The sequence below is a fragment of the Strix aluco genome, chromosome 18 (assembly GCF_031877795.1).
Source record: "Strix aluco isolate bStrAlu1 chromosome 18, bStrAlu1.hap1, whole genome shotgun sequence".
In the NCBI taxonomy this organism is placed as follows: Eukaryota; Metazoa; Chordata; class Aves; order Strigiformes; family Strigidae; genus Strix; species Strix aluco.
In genome coordinates, this window is record NC_133948.1 from 13,468,898 (window position 1) to 13,486,280 (window position 17,383).

Sequence of the window (17,383 nt, forward strand, 5' to 3'; positions counted from 1 at the left end):
TGGCTTTCCCAGAGTCAGTTTCCCTGGTATCTAATGAGAACTTGGTCAGAAAAAATGTCCTGTCTTCAAGGGCAGCTTATGTGAACTCACAGACCTCTAATAAGAGTCAATCCCATAACACCACCTTCCTGGGAAAAGAAGCCTTGGGAGCTTCCTCCAAAAATTTGAGAACTTGGTGCAATTAAGTAAAGATCTCCTCTCCTCTGCCAGATGCCTGGAAGTGGTCAGGATACTGCTGGGGGACGAGGAAAGGGAGGTGAGAAGACAGATGGTCAGCCCAATCCGCCTTAGTTTTGTTTCTTCAGGAAAAGCAACGCACGGGCAGCAGCACAGACAGAAACGCTCACGGTGCCACCAGCTGCAGAAGCCAACACGGTTCAAATGCCTTTGGCAGGGGTTCTGCCCCGGGGAGGTAAGAGGCTGTGAAACGAAAGGTCCTTAATTGTAACCATATCCCAAGGCTTAAAATGGATTGGATGAGGTAGAAATGCTGTAGCGGGCTTGAGGTTAAAAAAATAATAATGCAAACAGAGATGGAAATAAAGGACACAATGTCATCCTGAGGAGAAAACTGTGATTCATTAGAGGCTTGTTCAGGACCTTCTCATGAAGTGAGACTGAAAAATACCCACATGTATACGCTAGCGAAAGAGGAAGGTGGATGGGTCAATGTCACCGTGCAAGAACTCTAGTTAAGGACTGCCACAGAGAGAAGAATTTTTAAGATCAAGAAAATAATCATCTTGATTGCTCCTTGACTTAAAGACTAAGACACAAGCTCAAAAGTTAGTCCAGTGTCATTTCAACATTGTGGATTCTGTAACCCCCCAGCTGCCAGCCCCCAAAGTAGCCTCAGTGGCCAAGGGACAATTTTGAAAATGAGCAAGAACTGGCTACAACATAAGGCAAAAAAATAATACCTTTTTCCTTCTTTTATATGTAGACACACCCATACTCTTAACAATTCAGACAAAAGGAGACCATATAAGACTAATAGCACTGAGTGGGTTATGTACAGGAGACAGCAGCTCCTCCTGGTTTTTGCTTCCTATTGAGGAGAAAAAGCCCACATGTATGCACGCACGTGTGCAGGTCCCACTCAGCACAGAAAAATGGCAAAAGCCCCAAAGCAAAATCCCAGAGTTACATTTGAATAAGACATTTCAAAAGCAGCCCCTTCCCCATCTCTCTCCATCTCCTCAAGCCCCTCTGCGTTGATGAGCAACAGAGTCTGTGCATAAAACTAATTAAGTTCCATTGGGAGGTTCGGCTTGGTGCCCTGGTGAGAGATGCTTCAGCAGGAGTCAGAAGGAAGCAGCCTAGAAACTCCCTTCATTTGCATTGGACAACTGGACTGCGCAAAAGCAGGCAGCCAAGAACTCCTCAGCAGAGCTTCTGGGCGAGCAGAAAAGGGGACCTGTGGGTATGGAGTACGTGGAGTGCAGAAGAGGGGAAAAAAATATAAAAATCAAGTATTGCAATGAATATTCAAGACAGGGAAAGAGATGTGCTGAAAAAATCTTCCTTCTGCTCTTGGGAAGAGCCACCTTTTAAAGCAACCTTGCCAAGATAACACAGAGTTAAACATTTCCTTATCTATGTTAAACACCTTTATGATTCAAACTGAAAAACAGCGCTGAAAACCTATTTCACTCTTCCCCCACCCCATGGCTCATTTTGGACAGTCAAATTAAAATGGCCAGTTACATTTCTGGTCTCTGAATATCAACCCAATGTTGCTGTGTTTGGGTTTCCAGCACATAAGGAAAATGCTTGAAGAAGGACCCAAAAAAAAAAAAGTTTAACTTATGCTTTTTGAGATAGTAAGAGAAATAAACCAGCCCAGCAGATCCCCGTGTTCTCAACCAAAGCTCTCAGCTCATGAGGCTGGTGCACAGACCAGCAAGTTTCTGCCCAGAAAAGCACCCACACCCTGCATTTCCCTGTGCGCCGCTCCCGGCCACCCACAGTTTGGACACAGGAGCACACAAGGATTAGTAAATCCCCTGTGCTAAACCAGGTTGTAAGGATGCACCTGGGCTAGGCTGTGCAGGAGAACAAGGCCCCACACAATTCAAAGAGGTCAGAAGAATGGATGGCATGGGGTGGTCCAGCCTAAGGGGCAAGACTTAAATCTGCCAACAGCCCCCAGCAAAGGGGGAAAATGGGGCGATAACAGGGACCAGGGATGGGAGGAGAGCCAGTTATGCGGTGGGATCACAGGAGCCCAACACAACAGCTCTGCAGCCAGGACCTGTTGCAAACACCAGCCCCGAGTCTGCTGCAGGGAAGAGATACTGCCAGGCATACTGGAGGGCAGGGAAGAATATAACAGTGAAGAAACACCATCTTCCCCTTGTAAATGAAAAAAAACACTAAAAGCCACCAGTGGGGCAGAGCTCCTCAGCCAGGAAGAAGGGAGCAATCAACCAAGCAGCTTCCTAACCACATCAAAGAAAAAACACATCCAAAAGATGCATTTTTTGCAAGTGCCTTCAAATTATGTGGGCAGACAGGGCCTGTGCAGCTGGTGGGTGAGAGGGGCAGAGCTGCATCAGGGTGGAAAGCTTCAATCCAGAGCAGCATCCTGCAGCCCCCCATGCCAGACACGCTCCTCCTCAGACACTCAGCAGCCCAACGCACAGACTTTGCATTCTAATTAGAGAGCTGAAATCCAGCATTAACGCAAAGCGCCACATCATCTGCTGGCATCACTGGAAGCCGCTTGCATTTACATCTCCTGAGGACGTGGCCTTGAACCAGCTCACCTGCATGCAGCCCTGCAGTGCTACAGGCATGGGTGTGCACCATGGTTTTGGGAAACCACCTTTAAAAATGGGAACCAGGCATTATTATCCCTAGGGATAGTCCAAAACAGGGTAAAAGTACCATTGGCATGGGAAGCCACCCATACAGTGAAGACACCAGAGCACATTCACACCATCGAGTGCCTGAAACCTCAGGGCACTCAATGGCCTGGAGCGGGAGCCTGGGGGTGGCTTTGGAGATCTCCAAGAAGGATGGGTCACTTTTTAAACCACTCATTTGTTTCCTAGAGAACACAGAATCACAGAATCATCTAGGTTGGAAAAGACCTTGAAGATCATCCAGTCCAACCATTGACCTAACACTGACCGTTCTCAACTCCACCACATCCCTCAGCGCTGGGTCAAACCGACTCTTCAACCCCTCCAGGGATGGGGACTCCCCCCCTCCCTGGGCAGCCCATTCCAACGCCCAACAACCCCTTCTGCAAAGAAATACTTCCTAAGAGCCAGTCTAAACCTTCCCTGGCACAACTTGAGGCCATTCCCTCTTGTCCTATCACTTGTTATGATACGGTGATCCCACTCAACACCAAACCAAACTCAGAGGCATCATTACTACTGTCAGTGCTCAAATGTGTAGTGAGACATGTTCCAGTTCTTGCTCCTAAAACTGTTTTTGACAGGTTTCCACCTGAACACGTGCCTCTCAGCAAGATACACATTCCACAGTCCTTCCACGTGCTGGCACCAACATCCCAATTCATGGGGAAGCCAGAAAGCTGGGATCCAACACTGACCCGACAGCTGGGATCCAACACTGACCCGACAGCTGGGATCCAACACTGACCCGACAGCTGGGTGCACCCACCGATGCTAGCTGTTTCTCTGGGGTCTTTCTGCTTGTACAAAACTCATTTTTGGGCATCTCTTTGTGCACAGGCTTGCAAGCACGGTACCCTGAGACAAGCAAAGGTGTGAGTGTTGCAGAGGAGCTGGCAGCTCAGTTCTGCAAATACACTTTCTGGCAAGGCATAGCCCTGCTACCAAAGCATCTGAGCATTTGTTTTAATACACTTATCCTACCAGTCCTTCTCAGGAGTTGTCTGTTCTCCGAAGCACCTAAGCCCCAATCCACAAAGGTCGTTAAGTGAGCTATCAATACCAGCCTGAGTAACACAAGCAAAGAATTGAGCAAAGTATGCAGACTGGGCCAGCCTTTCTCCTCTTATCTGCAGATTGCTCCAGTACAGGATTTTGTTGATCTGACTCCACACCAAGCAACAAGGGAGTCTGCTGGGCCACAGACACCAGACTGTGGAAGATCAAGAGGCTCTTCCCTCAGCACAAGTAGCCTCCTGGGGACAAGGGGTGATACGCTGCTCTGGGGAACATCTCTGTATTCACCAAGAAGGGAGCTGAAACTATTAGCTTTAAACCACTAACTACCCACAGGTAGGACAAGGGGTGCTTAGCTGAAAGGCTCTGCTCATCACCTAAACAGCTACCCCGTTCTCTGCGTCCTTCAGACTGGATCTAGCTGCAGACTGACAGTTGGACCATCATGATAAAATGACTCAAAAATGCAGCTTCATTTGTTTGTGGATATAACCCAGATGAACAGGGCATGAACCCAGCAGTGCTTTCTACCCCAAGGAAGGGGTGATGATCTGCTCCACATCCTTCCATCAGCACGATAGCCCAGCATGCTCAATGCCTGTGCATCCAGCAACTCTGCCCTGTCTCCTCCTGCCCCTCAAATAATATTCTCAATATTTTATCTATGTCAATTTAATTTTGTTTTGGTTGTAAAGGGCTAAGAGCATAATAAATAGGAAGTTTTATAGTCCTGTGAATCACAGTCATGTTTGCAACACACACGCCCTTACCTAGACTCTGTAGAGTGCTGGGGGATGTCTCCAGCTGTTGATCAGTGGAGAAAGATCTGCACTTTGGCTTTTCAAGGGAGGGTGCAGGACACACTGGAGGCCATCGCTGCCAGCTAAGCAAGTGATTCAGCCAAAAGGAGACATCTGACCTAGGACAGATGTGCTGATGTGGTAGGATGGCAGAAGAAACAGGCAGACCAGGAAATCACTGAGCCCATCCCACCGTCTCCAGACCAGACATCCAGCACCGGCTCAGTAGCTCCTGAGGCTTCTCCCCAACATCCCACCTACCAGCTTCATCTCCTCCTGCTGCCGCTGTGCAGCTCCTGCCCTATCCCCAGCAGACCCTTACAGCACAAAGAGGTGCTCACTGTGACTTCTGCAGCTCCCCCCACATTCATGGGACACCTAACTGCAGGGAGACAGTACAGACCAAAAAGCTTTAAGCAGCTAAGAGGAAGCAGCTATGGATTTTGAAACATTTCTAGCACAACATCTAGGGTTTTAAAAACAAAAGCATCACTTGGAGAGTAATCTGACATTAGACTGTTCAACAAGCGATGCCTGCAGCACTGTGCATCCTAGGGCTGTTTGTACTGAATATTCTAATTAATACTACCTAGCACTTGCTTAACAAACTCACATGTTTGTGAAGGGACTAATTTTTTTCCTCCTCTGCCTTTCAGTAGCAAAGATTTCCACAGCTTCAACAGGGCAACGTTACTCCGGGAAGGAGAAATTGTCTTCAGTCATGTAGGCTCCATTACTGGGAGAAAGGTGTGAACAGCAAGCATGTCTGGCAGACGGATTCATTATACCACCGTGTCCTTTATAATGGGAAATGAAAAGCCCATTCTGGTAACTACACTTTATTATAATAGGTCAGAAGAAGTGAAAGGCATCATCTTATAAAATTAACTTCATAAAGACTGCCTTTAAAAAAAAAATATCTCTGCCAGTTTATCCACCCTACCTTTCTTCAGAGATTTTTCTTTTTCTAGAAGAGACATGACTCCAAAGTCTTGTCCCACTGGCTTTCTTCACTTTTACCCTCTATCACAGGGAATAGATCTGTTTTCTCCTAATCAGTCCCAGGCACTTGTTTTGCCAGATGCAATAAATGCCATGTCTTTGTCAAGACAGAGAAAATAGTCAGCAAAGGAGTTAAAATTGAAAGAGACACCCACCCCCAAAGGTCTTCACAAGAAGCAGCGTTACTTTCTTTATAGGAAAGTCAGAATACGGAGATAAATGCGCTCGATAACCTGTTCTGTGCTCTTGCATACCTTTCAATTGCTTTTTCTGCTAGCTGCTTCTTTAGTAAAACTAAAGTCCAGTCTCTCAACTGATAATAATTTTGTGATTTAACAGCTTTACGCAATGTGTTTGACTGCAGTTCCTACAGGTGAAAGGCAAGAGATAGCCAGACAATAAAACACCTTCCACACTCACAGCGCTGGCACCTGGTCTCACTCTGAATTTTGAGGGTTGGCATCTACCCCAACTAATTGGTGGGGGAGGGCTGGAAGTGACAGTCATTGCAATTTTAGGCGAATTTATAGATACGGACCCAAGGATAAGTTCTCAGATATATTTTGCAAAGCAGAGGAAACAACGCAAGCCCCAAAACATGCTACTTGAGATGCAACGCTGATAACTGCATCCTTCAGTGGTACAAGCATCAGTTATGTCAAACTCTAGGCAGACTCTCAACAGTATCTATTCCTCAGGTTGCATTTGATTAAGTAGAAATCTTTTAAGAAGTATTTTTCTAATCATTCCCCCTTTGGGGAAAATAAAACACCTCCTTAAAACATTATATGCCAACTGCAGAAGAGCCTTATTTTTAATATTCATGAAAGTTGTGGAAGGAGGATGGAAGAGAATGCTATGAAACAAATAGTTAATTGGCACTTCCAAGGCAGGCTGCATGGATCTAATGTGATAGATTTTAAAGGAGCCTAATTTTCAGAAATTGCCAGAGCTCCAATCTGTGAAAATGTGGCCTTTCACAGATCTCCAATTCAGCTTACCACATCTAGAGTTCCTTTTGAAAAAAAGTCTTGCCATAAAAGCCCCCCAATTTGGTAGCAAAAATTAGCAGCCTTCATGGGATATCAATCCCTTTGTCTCTCCTCCCCTAACTATGGCTCTTTGGAAAGAACTAAGGACCATTTGTCTTTTGTTATTTTTCCAGGTAGGAAAGATAAGAGTAGAATCTAATAAAGAACAAAAATGGGGGAAAAAAACCCCACACCTACAAAAGCTAAATCTTCACACCTAGCCCAAAAGCAGCCCCTATAATTGAAAAGCATTTCTCCCTCTGAAGAAAATAACACCTATTGGGTCTCAAAAAAAAAATAAAATCCCTTGACAGTGCGAGGGAGGCCAACACCTCCAGCAGAAGACGGCAGGACACGCTCTGAACCAGTGCTGCACACCCCAGCGAAGCCATCGGGTCTGCTGTGGAAGGCGGGCAACACCTAAGGCTCATGGAGCCCTGCAACAAGACATTTATTTTGCAGGTGGAAGACTTCAGCTGTTAACCAGAGCATTCATGACTCCTGTACAGAGAAAATTAAGCACCACCTTTCCCCAGCCTGAGAATTAGAACTCAACATCCCTCAACTCCAAAATTAAAGTAAACACATTTGCTTTGAATCTCCTGCAAACTATGAGCTTGGGGAAGAAATCTATTTGAATTTTACACTCACTCACAGACCTTTCCCAAGGGACTGCCTGGCCTCCTTCCTCCCAGGGATCCACCTCGCCACTGGGGACGGGCAGGAAGAAACTCCTGGGGAAGGTGACTCCCCAAACCTGCTGGTGCTTGTGCTGCAGAGGACACGCGCGGTCACGCGAGGGGAAGCACGCATGTCACCAACCACTTCCAAACCACAGCGAGGTCCAGCCCGGAGGACGGTGCAGAGCCCTTCCCCGTGGTTTGCACGGATCGCTTGAAGCGGCTGGGGAAGGGCAAAAGCAAGGGAGGGCAGTCACGGTCTGCCTTCGGCTGCTGGGAGAACAGGAACGATGGTGCAGGGCAAGCCTAAGCACTTAAGAGATGGATCCATAAAGAATGACATTAAAAAGCATAAAGACAACCAGGGCAGGATTTCCTGAACTGCCAGTGCTGAGCAGCACGGCCACAACAGCTTTCAAAATTCGCTATTCAAAACACCCAACTCCCTTGTTTTGCTGTTCCAGTGTCATTAACACCTACTGCATAATCCATTTTAAAAAGGAAGAGACAGCTCCTCAACAAAGCTCAAAACATGGAAATATTTGTTTGGGGTAATATATAAATATTTGGAAATATGTATTTGGATAATGTATGTATTTGGATAACGTATGTATTTGTCTGGGGTAATATATACACATACTTTTTAATATATATATATATATACACACAGTGTGTGTATGTATATTTATTTATTAATTTTTCTCCTGCCCAGGCAATTGAGAAAAGAAAAAAAACAAGCACAGAAGGAAGCAGGTTGGGAGACATCATCAGCTGCAGGGCTGGAAAGTGGCTTTTGAGCATGTGAAACAATAGAGGAGCCGCTCGCCCTGCAAAGCCTCCCACCTCCGTGGGCCCGGGGCGGCTGCTCTGCACAGCAGTGCCCAGCGGCTTGGCCCGGTGGTCCCCAGGCTGGCGGTCCCTCGCTGTCCCCAGGCTGGCGGTCCCCGGCGCGGTGGTCCCCAGCCAGCCTTTCCTGGGCAGGCTAAGAGTGCCCCCTGCAGCCCTGCCGTCCGTGTCGCCTCCACTGCCCAGCGATTGTTCCCGATTTCAAATAAATAAATAACAAAATACAAATAAGACAGGTTCCTAAATGCAGAAAGAGCTAAAAGCTCCAGAGCAAAGGCATCTGATTTAAAACCACAAAAAAAAGCAATCTAGAAGGATGAAGTGTTTAGTAGCGCTCCGTCATGCCTGGTTTTAGCCACTCTGAAGGGAAGGAGGGATGGCAGGGGTGGAGGGAGGATTGTGGGTCCCCCACCAAGCCATTGGCTTTTGTTTTGAGGATTAAAAAAAAAAAAAAAAAAAAAAAAAAAAATCACATCACTGAATATCATAGGTAAATGAAACGGATGTTCACGCATCGCTCCAAGAGCGCTGTCAACAGCGCACGCAGCTAGAAGCTGCATGTTCCTTGCAATATTAATCAGACCGCTGCTCTAGCCTTCCTCTCCGCAGCACTAAGGTGCTAGACAAGACAGGAGGAAAAAAACATACCAAAACCCCCCCCAGTCTCTGCTGCGCTTGTCTATCCTTGTGATATACATAAGCCTCCCAGCTCCCTGAGCTTAACCCAGGACCCTAGAAGGCAAATAGATCTCCCTGGGTTTGTTTGCTCCAGCTTTACAAAGGTCACGTCTGTAGCCACACGGCGTTGGGTTTTGAAGGAGCAGTGCCCCACATGCTAAGAATACTCAGCACAGTGACTTGGAAGTCCAAGATTTTTTTTGCCCTGTTTCAGTAGGGCCTCTCAGGGCAGCACTGAGGTGAAAGCATCCAAGCTGCACAGCACAGGGAAGAAAAACCTTTTGCTCTTCTAGAGGGATCCTTATGTTGTACCTACCTTCACCCTTCCAGCAACACGTGTCCAAAAGCCAAGTCACAGCCTACCTTCAGTTAAAACCCCACAGCCCACCCCAAAACAGTGTTGCAACATACAGCTTTCCTCGCCACCTTACAGCTTGCAAGGGAACAGCCTACCAGCCACGCAGGAACCACTGTCCTTACCTGTGGTCAAGTCAGGAGAACATCACACGCTAATAAAGTAGGAAGAATTCACTGTACAGAGGGAAACGTGTAGTTTCCTCCACAAAGAACAAATCACTGCCCCGCGGCTCCTCGCAAGGCAGTTTTCACTGTAAGGTCTGGGGAGGTTTCAAAGGGTTAAGCGATTCCTCAACTCAGTCCCTTTGGAAAGAAATGCCACAGCCCTGACCAGATGAAAGCACCTGCCTTCTGCTTCGACAGACCCACACAGAAAAGCCACCTCCTAACACAGTACTTCACCGTGCCCTGCAGATGTGAGTTATCACCCTTATTTTGCAGATGGGCAGAGCTGGACACCTATTGCTCCAAATACCTTCTGCAAGCCAGCAGCAGAGCAGGGACCATGGTCTGGGTCAATGAGCAAAAGTTTCTCATCCTGGGAGCAGAAAAGATGCTGTATTTTACAAAGTTTCACCTCTTTTCTGGGATGCATCACAAGGCTTGACAAGTCACCGTACAAAAGGCAGAGGACACAAAGAAAACAGAGATCAGCCAGCACACAGGAGACTGTGGGCTGGCATCCTAAAATCCCTATTCAACGCTCAGCACTATCCCAGGCAGGTCTCACGGCTGACGAGGTATTTCTTGCCAGAGAGGGTATTACAGGCAGCACAGTCCCACATCTTTACAGACATTACAGGGCAACACCCCACCGACTAAGTGAGGTGCACACAGCAAAACACTCGTGGAAGGGAAAGCAAGATGCAAGCTCTCCCTCCATGATGGGAAGGAGCTACACTGTCACGCGGGCAAGACAGATGGAGGAGGGAGCCAGCCCCAGCTAAAACCTTTCACACCAGCTGTCTGCAGCGGCTCTCGGTGCTCCTCCCCAGCCAGGTGTGCTGAGCATCAGGAAAGCTGCTGCACGCCTTTCAGGCAAGAGGAAAAAAATATCCAACACTATGTCATTTATGCAACAGGCGGAGAGATCTCCAAGCTCCGCAGATGTCTGCTGCAGGGTGATGGGCCACCAGGTCTGACAGCTCACAGCGGCTCCAGACAAAACGCTGGCTTATGTGATCTCTGTCTCACCAGCAGAATTTCTATGGTATGACCTGACAAGCCATTTGTATTTACATTCAGTAAAAGGCTTGTTTACTTCCACAGAGGAAACAAAAATCATATGATAGCAAGATCCCGTATGAAAATCCTATCAGCTCCAGCCTGGAGCGCTCCACAGACCTGACAGAAAGCGCTTTCCTACCTGAAGAGTTCCCTGATTTCCCTGATTGTGGCCTGGAACGGGATGTTTCGGACCAAGATCTTGGAAGTCTTCTGCTTCTTGACAGTTTGTTTCTTTCGGGATGGTTTCACAGCAGGCCTGTGAAGTCAACAGAGAGGGCAGGTAAGGACCACTGTGCAGCAAAACACCCATCGCACTCCGGCTCCTTCAAAATCAGGAATGCAGAAAACGTAGCCAGCTCGCTCACTTCAACATCTTCGCTGGGATGTTACTGGTGACAGTGGAAATGTCATACAGTACACCGAGAAGGAATGAATTTAAGTTATTTAAATCCTAAATCTGAAAATCAAAGTTTCCAGCTTGCTAATTGCAACCTCAGTTGAGGTTAGGCAGCAGACCTGGACTCACATTTGCCACTAACTTTTGTTTTGACATCAAATCTTCTCCATTCAATCGTCAGGAGAACGTACTATTTGGCATATTAGAAAAAAATAGCTTAATGTCAGCTAATTTTGATTCTTTTTCTTGCTGGCTTCGAAAACAGCAAATAAATTTTGTTAATAGATTTTTTTTTTTTCCACTTCAGAATTATATTGCATTTGGGCAAGCTAAGAATTTACCTAATACAAAACACAGCAGCTTATTTCATAAAGCAAAGCATTCCGCATTGTAGGCTGGATACCTACTGAAGGGACTTTAAGATTCAAAATGGATGAGAGTGGTTTATTAAAGAATTGAAATACAAAGAGCAGACAGGGAGTGTCAGATTGCTTCTGGTCCCCAGGGACCAAATTTTCAAGCAACTTTTGACATTTAGGAGATACATCCTCCAAGTAGGGTTTCCAAAGTGTCTAAAGGACAGTTTTTAGGTGCCAACATTCACCTTCAAACATCTGGATTAATTTTCAACTCTGTACTTAGAAGATTCTGTACTGAAAGGGAAACCCTAAAAAGTGAGACTCAGACTCCAGGTAAATTCATCCACAAGTAACCATCCCCTCTGCACCTGACTGCCCAAAAGAAGTTAAATCCCAGGTTTTTTTTTCAAGCAAGAAACCTGTATTTGTCTTGATTTGATCAGAATCGGCAGCAGAAAATTAATCTTAAGCTCCTGTTCTCCCTGATGAACTAGGGTAAAAGATTTCATTACCCAGCAAATATCTGTCTTCAAGAACATGAAATGTGGGCTATCAGTTGATTTTGCAATGCTGACCAAACTGTCACCAAAGCACAGGTTTTAGAGAAGCCTCTTCCTTGAGTTTGGAAGAAAGCTCAAGTGCCTGGTTCTCACTTTGGGCTCATTTTTGGGGTCCCACTACTGCATGCTGCTTAGGGATTTTAACTGGAGATATATCATTTAGTGAGTGAACATCTTTGCATGAACTATTCATCATTTCTTTTTTCAAGTAAGACTGACTAAAGTGACACTGAGTAAAGCACAACAAAGACTGATGTGTTCAACAGTCAGAGCACGACTGATCACATCCCTTATGATGCAGAGATGCCAGGTAAGAAGTGAAGAACCTACCAAGCATTACTGCAGCTTAAATGTAACCATGTTACAGAGGTGAGACATAAGCTTTACCTGACAGCTCTCTCTGAGATTTTCACTTCCAGCTTATGGCCATCTACAGAGCAGCCCTAGAAGTTAAAACAAAGAAACAACAACAGAAAAAAGAAGTTAAATAACAAAATCAAAGTCGCAACAGCTTCCAAGCTTCCATGATACAAGCACAGCATTTCACATCTTGCTCTTTCCCTTCTCCCTGCCAACGTTTTTCTCTGTCGAACACCATCCATGCGAGGCAAGGTTTCTGATACGAGGTTGGAGACAGCTTGACTGACTGAAGCAGCAGCCAACATCCCTGATCTAGCTGTCCATCAGCCTCGGCTCTGCAACTGAACTGGCAAAGACGAGTCACTTCACTGCTTTGGGCTATGGTTTCCTCTACCTCTAGACTGCAAACTCTTCAAGGCAAGGACTGTCTTATTTGTTCTGGAATGAGCCAAGGACGTCTTACTGGCCATCAGCAAGAAAGCCTTCTGTCTCTTGCTTCCTGTGCCTCAAAGAACTTCCTACAGTTCAGCACTGAAAACAAGCAGCCTCTTGCCTAATCATCCCTGACCGGGCACACAACATGCAAAGGCTCTACAGTGGGAACCTGGAGCTCTGCTGCCCACTCCCTCCACAAAATACCCATTTTCCTGCTTTCTCTCTTCCCCAGGATTCTGCCTTTCAAAAGGATGAAGAACACACATCTACCCCAAGACTACCTAGGCTGTGGAATGTGAAACGACCACCTGTTGAAGGTGGGACTCATGGATTGTGGTCACTGAACATGCCCAGATTACACAGAGCAATTCCTTCACATCTGCCTAGAAAGGGATCACTCCAGCAGTCTGGCCCACACCACCCAGGTAGTGTGCACCAAACACTTGCATGTTTTTCTAGCAGCAGAGAGAATGATTTATTTCTTCAGAGTTCAGTCAGACCCTGTGGCACGTGTCATGGAGAAGGCAGGAGGCTTGAAGACCCTGAAGCAATGGCAGAGTCACAGAGGGTAGAGCTGAACTCTCTGCAGCACTAAATACTAAGCAATATTTGTTCTCATTGCGAGTAGGGGCCTGGGTCTCTGTCACCTCTGCAAAGAGCACCCTGCAGAATAAACTCATTAAATTTCCATCATTGCACATTTTCTGCCACCTCCACATCATCAGCACTAGGAAAAACTCTTTTGCATGAGGTCTTGTCCCCTTACATACCCTCTTCTCTCACAAACGTAGCCCATTTTAGAGGTTTCTCCATTTGCACAGTGTAACTCATAGAACTGACATTCTCAACTACATTTTGAACTTCACAGTTCATCCGAGCCTTTGCCCACCATCGCTGGACAGAAATCCAGACTAACAATGCTTAAGCTTACCTGGAGCCGGCGCAGGGCTTTCTGGGCACTCTCTGGCTTCTTGTACTCCACAAATCCAAAGCCCATTGAAAGCAAAGTGCCTGTCAGAAGAGAAAGGGGTAACTCATTAAATTAGTAGGAAACAGTGATGATATTAAGTAGAAGATGAAAAACAAATTGGGAGCAAGAGTCGATTGCCAAAACTGGGGGGACAGAAACTAATACCCTGGGCAAAGGGCCAGCCTGCCCATGCCCCAGCACTGATGCTTCTCATGAGCACCCCTTCCTGACTTGTTTTGAGCAAGACACTTCTCTAGAACAGCTTGTTTTGGTGCTGATGTCAGACGAGATAACTGATGTTGCATGCAAAACAGATTTTTTGCTTTGCATCATTTCAGTGCAACCTCCTTAAATAAAACACTAAGCCCTACAAAACAACTGCCAGTCATAGTCAGGGTAAGTGATCCCATTACAGATACACAAACATTTGTTTATACACAGGACCTTCTCCTCATGACTGAAATGAGACCTTCATTTGGAAAAATTGTCAGCTACCCAGTGATGGGTGTGACTTTTCTTGGAGGATAACGATATGCAGGTTGAAGTTTGGTCCCCAGAGGAGACGCTGCTAACCTGCGACCCCTTCAGAAATTCATTTTGGCCAACACTTGACAAGCAGTCAGTTATGGACCACTGCTGGGAGCCGAGCATTTGAGATCGGTTTCAGTTTGGACTGCTGTGTGCTGTATTTCCCATCATCACAAAGTTCAAGCCCTGTGTTTCATTTAAGAGACAAAATGCCTTTGAGGTCTGCAAGGCACAAAAGGAGCAAGCACTTCTATAAACCTGGGCAGGCAGCTGCTGGTTCCACGCTAAAGGAGGAGACATCTATTCCATTTCCCAGACAGCAAAGGTTTGCAGCACCTATGGTCACACCGTGCTTCTGAGGAACGCACTGACCGGTACAAGAGCCATAATCAAGGGTGGGTGAGGAAAGGAAAAATCCACAAGCAAAAACATAACCCCCAGTTTCCAACTTCATAACCTCAGTGTTAGCAGACTGTAGAGATGACCCCACAGTGACAGGAGGGAATCGCTTTGGTAGGTGGTATGAGATCAGCCCACACTCAAGTGTTGCTGTCTGGTCATGTGCATGACTACAGCCAGACATGCAAGCAGTACTGAAGAGTTTGTTTTACTTTTCTTTCAGTGGATCCAAGTTTTCAAGTATCCCATGCAAGAGGAGCCCTGTTAAGGCAAAATCCCATAAAGCTGTGCAACTCCCTAGCCTAAAATCCAGAACAAAGACACAGCCCATCTAGCCAGTGCTTGCCTTAAGCAAACTCTTCCCTGACCAGCCACCCAGAAAGCGAGCGCAGACAATGCAACAGCCATAACCACTCGTCACCACAGCCTGCTGGGTTCAAAGCTGGCAGGCAGAAGGCAAACGAAGCCGACTCAGCACAGTACTCAGCCAGGCATCCTTGAAGATCCCGGCCGTTATTGCGGATAAAACATGTCATGCGCAGGTTTAATCATCATGGGGCACCGGTTCCTTTCAACTTGCATCCCACTCTCTTCTGTGATCCTGAAGGAGTTGGCTTCTCTATCTCAAGATCTCAAGAGAAGGCCGCATCTCCACAAATCCCACAATTGAGCTTAACCTTCTAGACTGAACCCCGGGGTATTTTTGGTTGCTGCTTTCAGCCATTTCAAACAGGCACACTTCTAGAAATATTAAGGAATTCGCCAACAAGAACACAAATGCTCAGCCAGATGAATGCTAAAGCAATGCCACACCTGAGCCCTCAGCAACCAGTCGAGGGAAGGAATTGAACAGCAACATCTAGAGTACCTGCTTTGTCTTTCTTCTTGGATATTGTGCAGCTCTTCACAGCTCCCACTTTGGAGAACGTCTGCAAGGAATTTGGACACGTGATTCAGTTCCCTTTGTCCCAGGCTTGCAACTCGAGTGACAATGTGACCCTCTTGCAGAGCCAGGAGCTCACAGGCCCACCTCCCCCTAGCACACACCTGACAAGCAGTCAGAGCATCTGTGTCTTTTCTTACAAAATTATTTCTGTACAAACACACACACACACACACACAAAGACTTTTAAGGTAATCAATACACACATTCCCCCAAATCCTCCACCACTACAGAAACAGTGCAGAGATCTGGGATGACTCTGGAGGAACACTATGGGTTACAAGATGCCCTCAGCCAGGCAGGACTTAGGGGTGGGTGACTCCTGTGATGCCCCTAGCACACAGCACTTTCCAAAGACATGCAGGCGGGGCTGGAGGGTAACAGGAGCTGCAAACCGTCTGTTCAACTCCCTTGTAAAACTGAGCCAGAAGGCAGGAAAAGAAGATGGGACAAGTCCCAGTCCTCCTCTGAACATTGACATCTGTCCGCAGCCCCAGCTGGAGCAAGGTCTCTACATCATACCACAGTCCCAAGGTAGAGGAGCACAGGTCCAGGATGGACTGACATCACACCAGCATGCTTGGGCCATGAGATGTGGCATTTCACATGGCTACAAAAAGTGGGAGAGACGAGAACTCCCAGTTGCTTTTCCCTATTTTGCTATCAACATCCCACATAGCTTTAGAAATGCTACGATCTCTCCCAAGTGCTTTGCTGAAGTAAAGCAGCACAGACAGCTCGATCTTGGTAGAATCTTAGATGAAAAGCACATTTTGGTGAAACCATCATTTATTTATTTATTGCCTTAACACACAAAACAGCATCACAGCTGCAAAAGTGCTTGTCCCAAGGAGAAGCATTACAGAAAGCATGGGAAATGAAAAGTCTTAAAAGATTTCCTACTGCCTCCACCTGTCCCAAGGTGGAATTAAACCCCAACAAAACAGTTTCAGATACATTTGTCTTAATTGATGCCAGAACCCCCAAAGGAGAGATTCTCAGTCCAATCCAGTGCTCCCTCATCTCCCATTAGGTCATACTGGCTGCAGTGTAACTCCTTTAACCACCTTATCCTCAGCACAACAGGTGGAGAACAGCTTGCCACTTGCCTTCTGCAGCAGAGTAGAGCCCTTTCTTCTAGCCCATGCTGGGAGTGGGGGCTTTACTCCCTCAGGTATCCCAGTCTGGCTCTCAACCACACACTCAACCCTCTCCTGATCCATCTGAGCGGACCATGCTAAGCAAAACCCAGTCCCCTCTCCTTGCTTATGGCTCACCTCCTTCAGCGTGTCTTCCGTGGTAGCAAAGTTCAGGTTTTTGATGAACAAGGTACACCCAGGAATGCTTTCTTCTTCCTCCTCCTCCTCTTCTTCCTCCTCTTCTTCCTGTGTTGCTGTTTCCTCCGAGCCCTTTATAGCTTCACCTGAAACAAAATGAATAAACCCAAGTTTGTAAGATGTAACAAAGTCAAATTTGGGGGGCTTCCCACAACCCCAGTTAATAGTTACTACTCCAGCAGGAACAGGCCACTTCTCTATTGGCTCTTTGTGGGTGGACAGAGACACTGAAGCAAGCTCACCACACAGTATATGAACATGTCCCCATGAAAATTAAAATACTGTCTATTCTTTGAGTATAGAAACTCCAAAAACCTGCTTCCCCAGCACTCAGACACCCTCACAACAAACCCAGCCAGACACCTGCTGAACTAGGCAAGGGGCCCCAAACTTAAGCATCCTTCTACGTTGCTCTGAAACCTCATCTCTTGCCAATACGTATCCACAGGATGTGAAATGAAAACTTCCCCATCAGCACGTGGAGGAATATGGTCTCTTAAGCCCAAACACATACTGAAAGGCAATGAAGAACTGCACCCAGCACAGAGGCTGTGGTCTTAAAGGGCTTCACTATAGCATTAACACTTCCA

At 46.6% G+C, this 17,383-nt stretch overlaps 1 protein-coding gene across 1 annotated transcript in view; it reads right to left on the minus strand.

Moving 5' to 3' along the window:
* RBM19 (RNA binding motif protein 19) overlaps positions 1 to 17,383 on the minus strand; it is a 72,348-nt gene that overhangs the window by 41,086 nt on the left and 13,879 nt on the right. Inside the window, exons 17-21 of the mRNA XM_074844397.1 lie at positions 16,734 to 16,879; positions 15,382 to 15,442; positions 13,548 to 13,627; positions 12,209 to 12,264; positions 10,645 to 10,761 (exon numbers count right to left, since the gene is read on the minus strand). Of these exons, the coding sequence (XP_074700498.1) occupies positions 10,645 to 10,761; positions 12,209 to 12,264; positions 13,548 to 13,627; positions 15,382 to 15,442; positions 16,734 to 16,879 (460 nt within the window). The remainder of the gene's footprint in view (positions 1 to 10,644; positions 10,762 to 12,208; positions 12,265 to 13,547; positions 13,628 to 15,381; positions 15,443 to 16,733; positions 16,880 to 17,383) is intronic.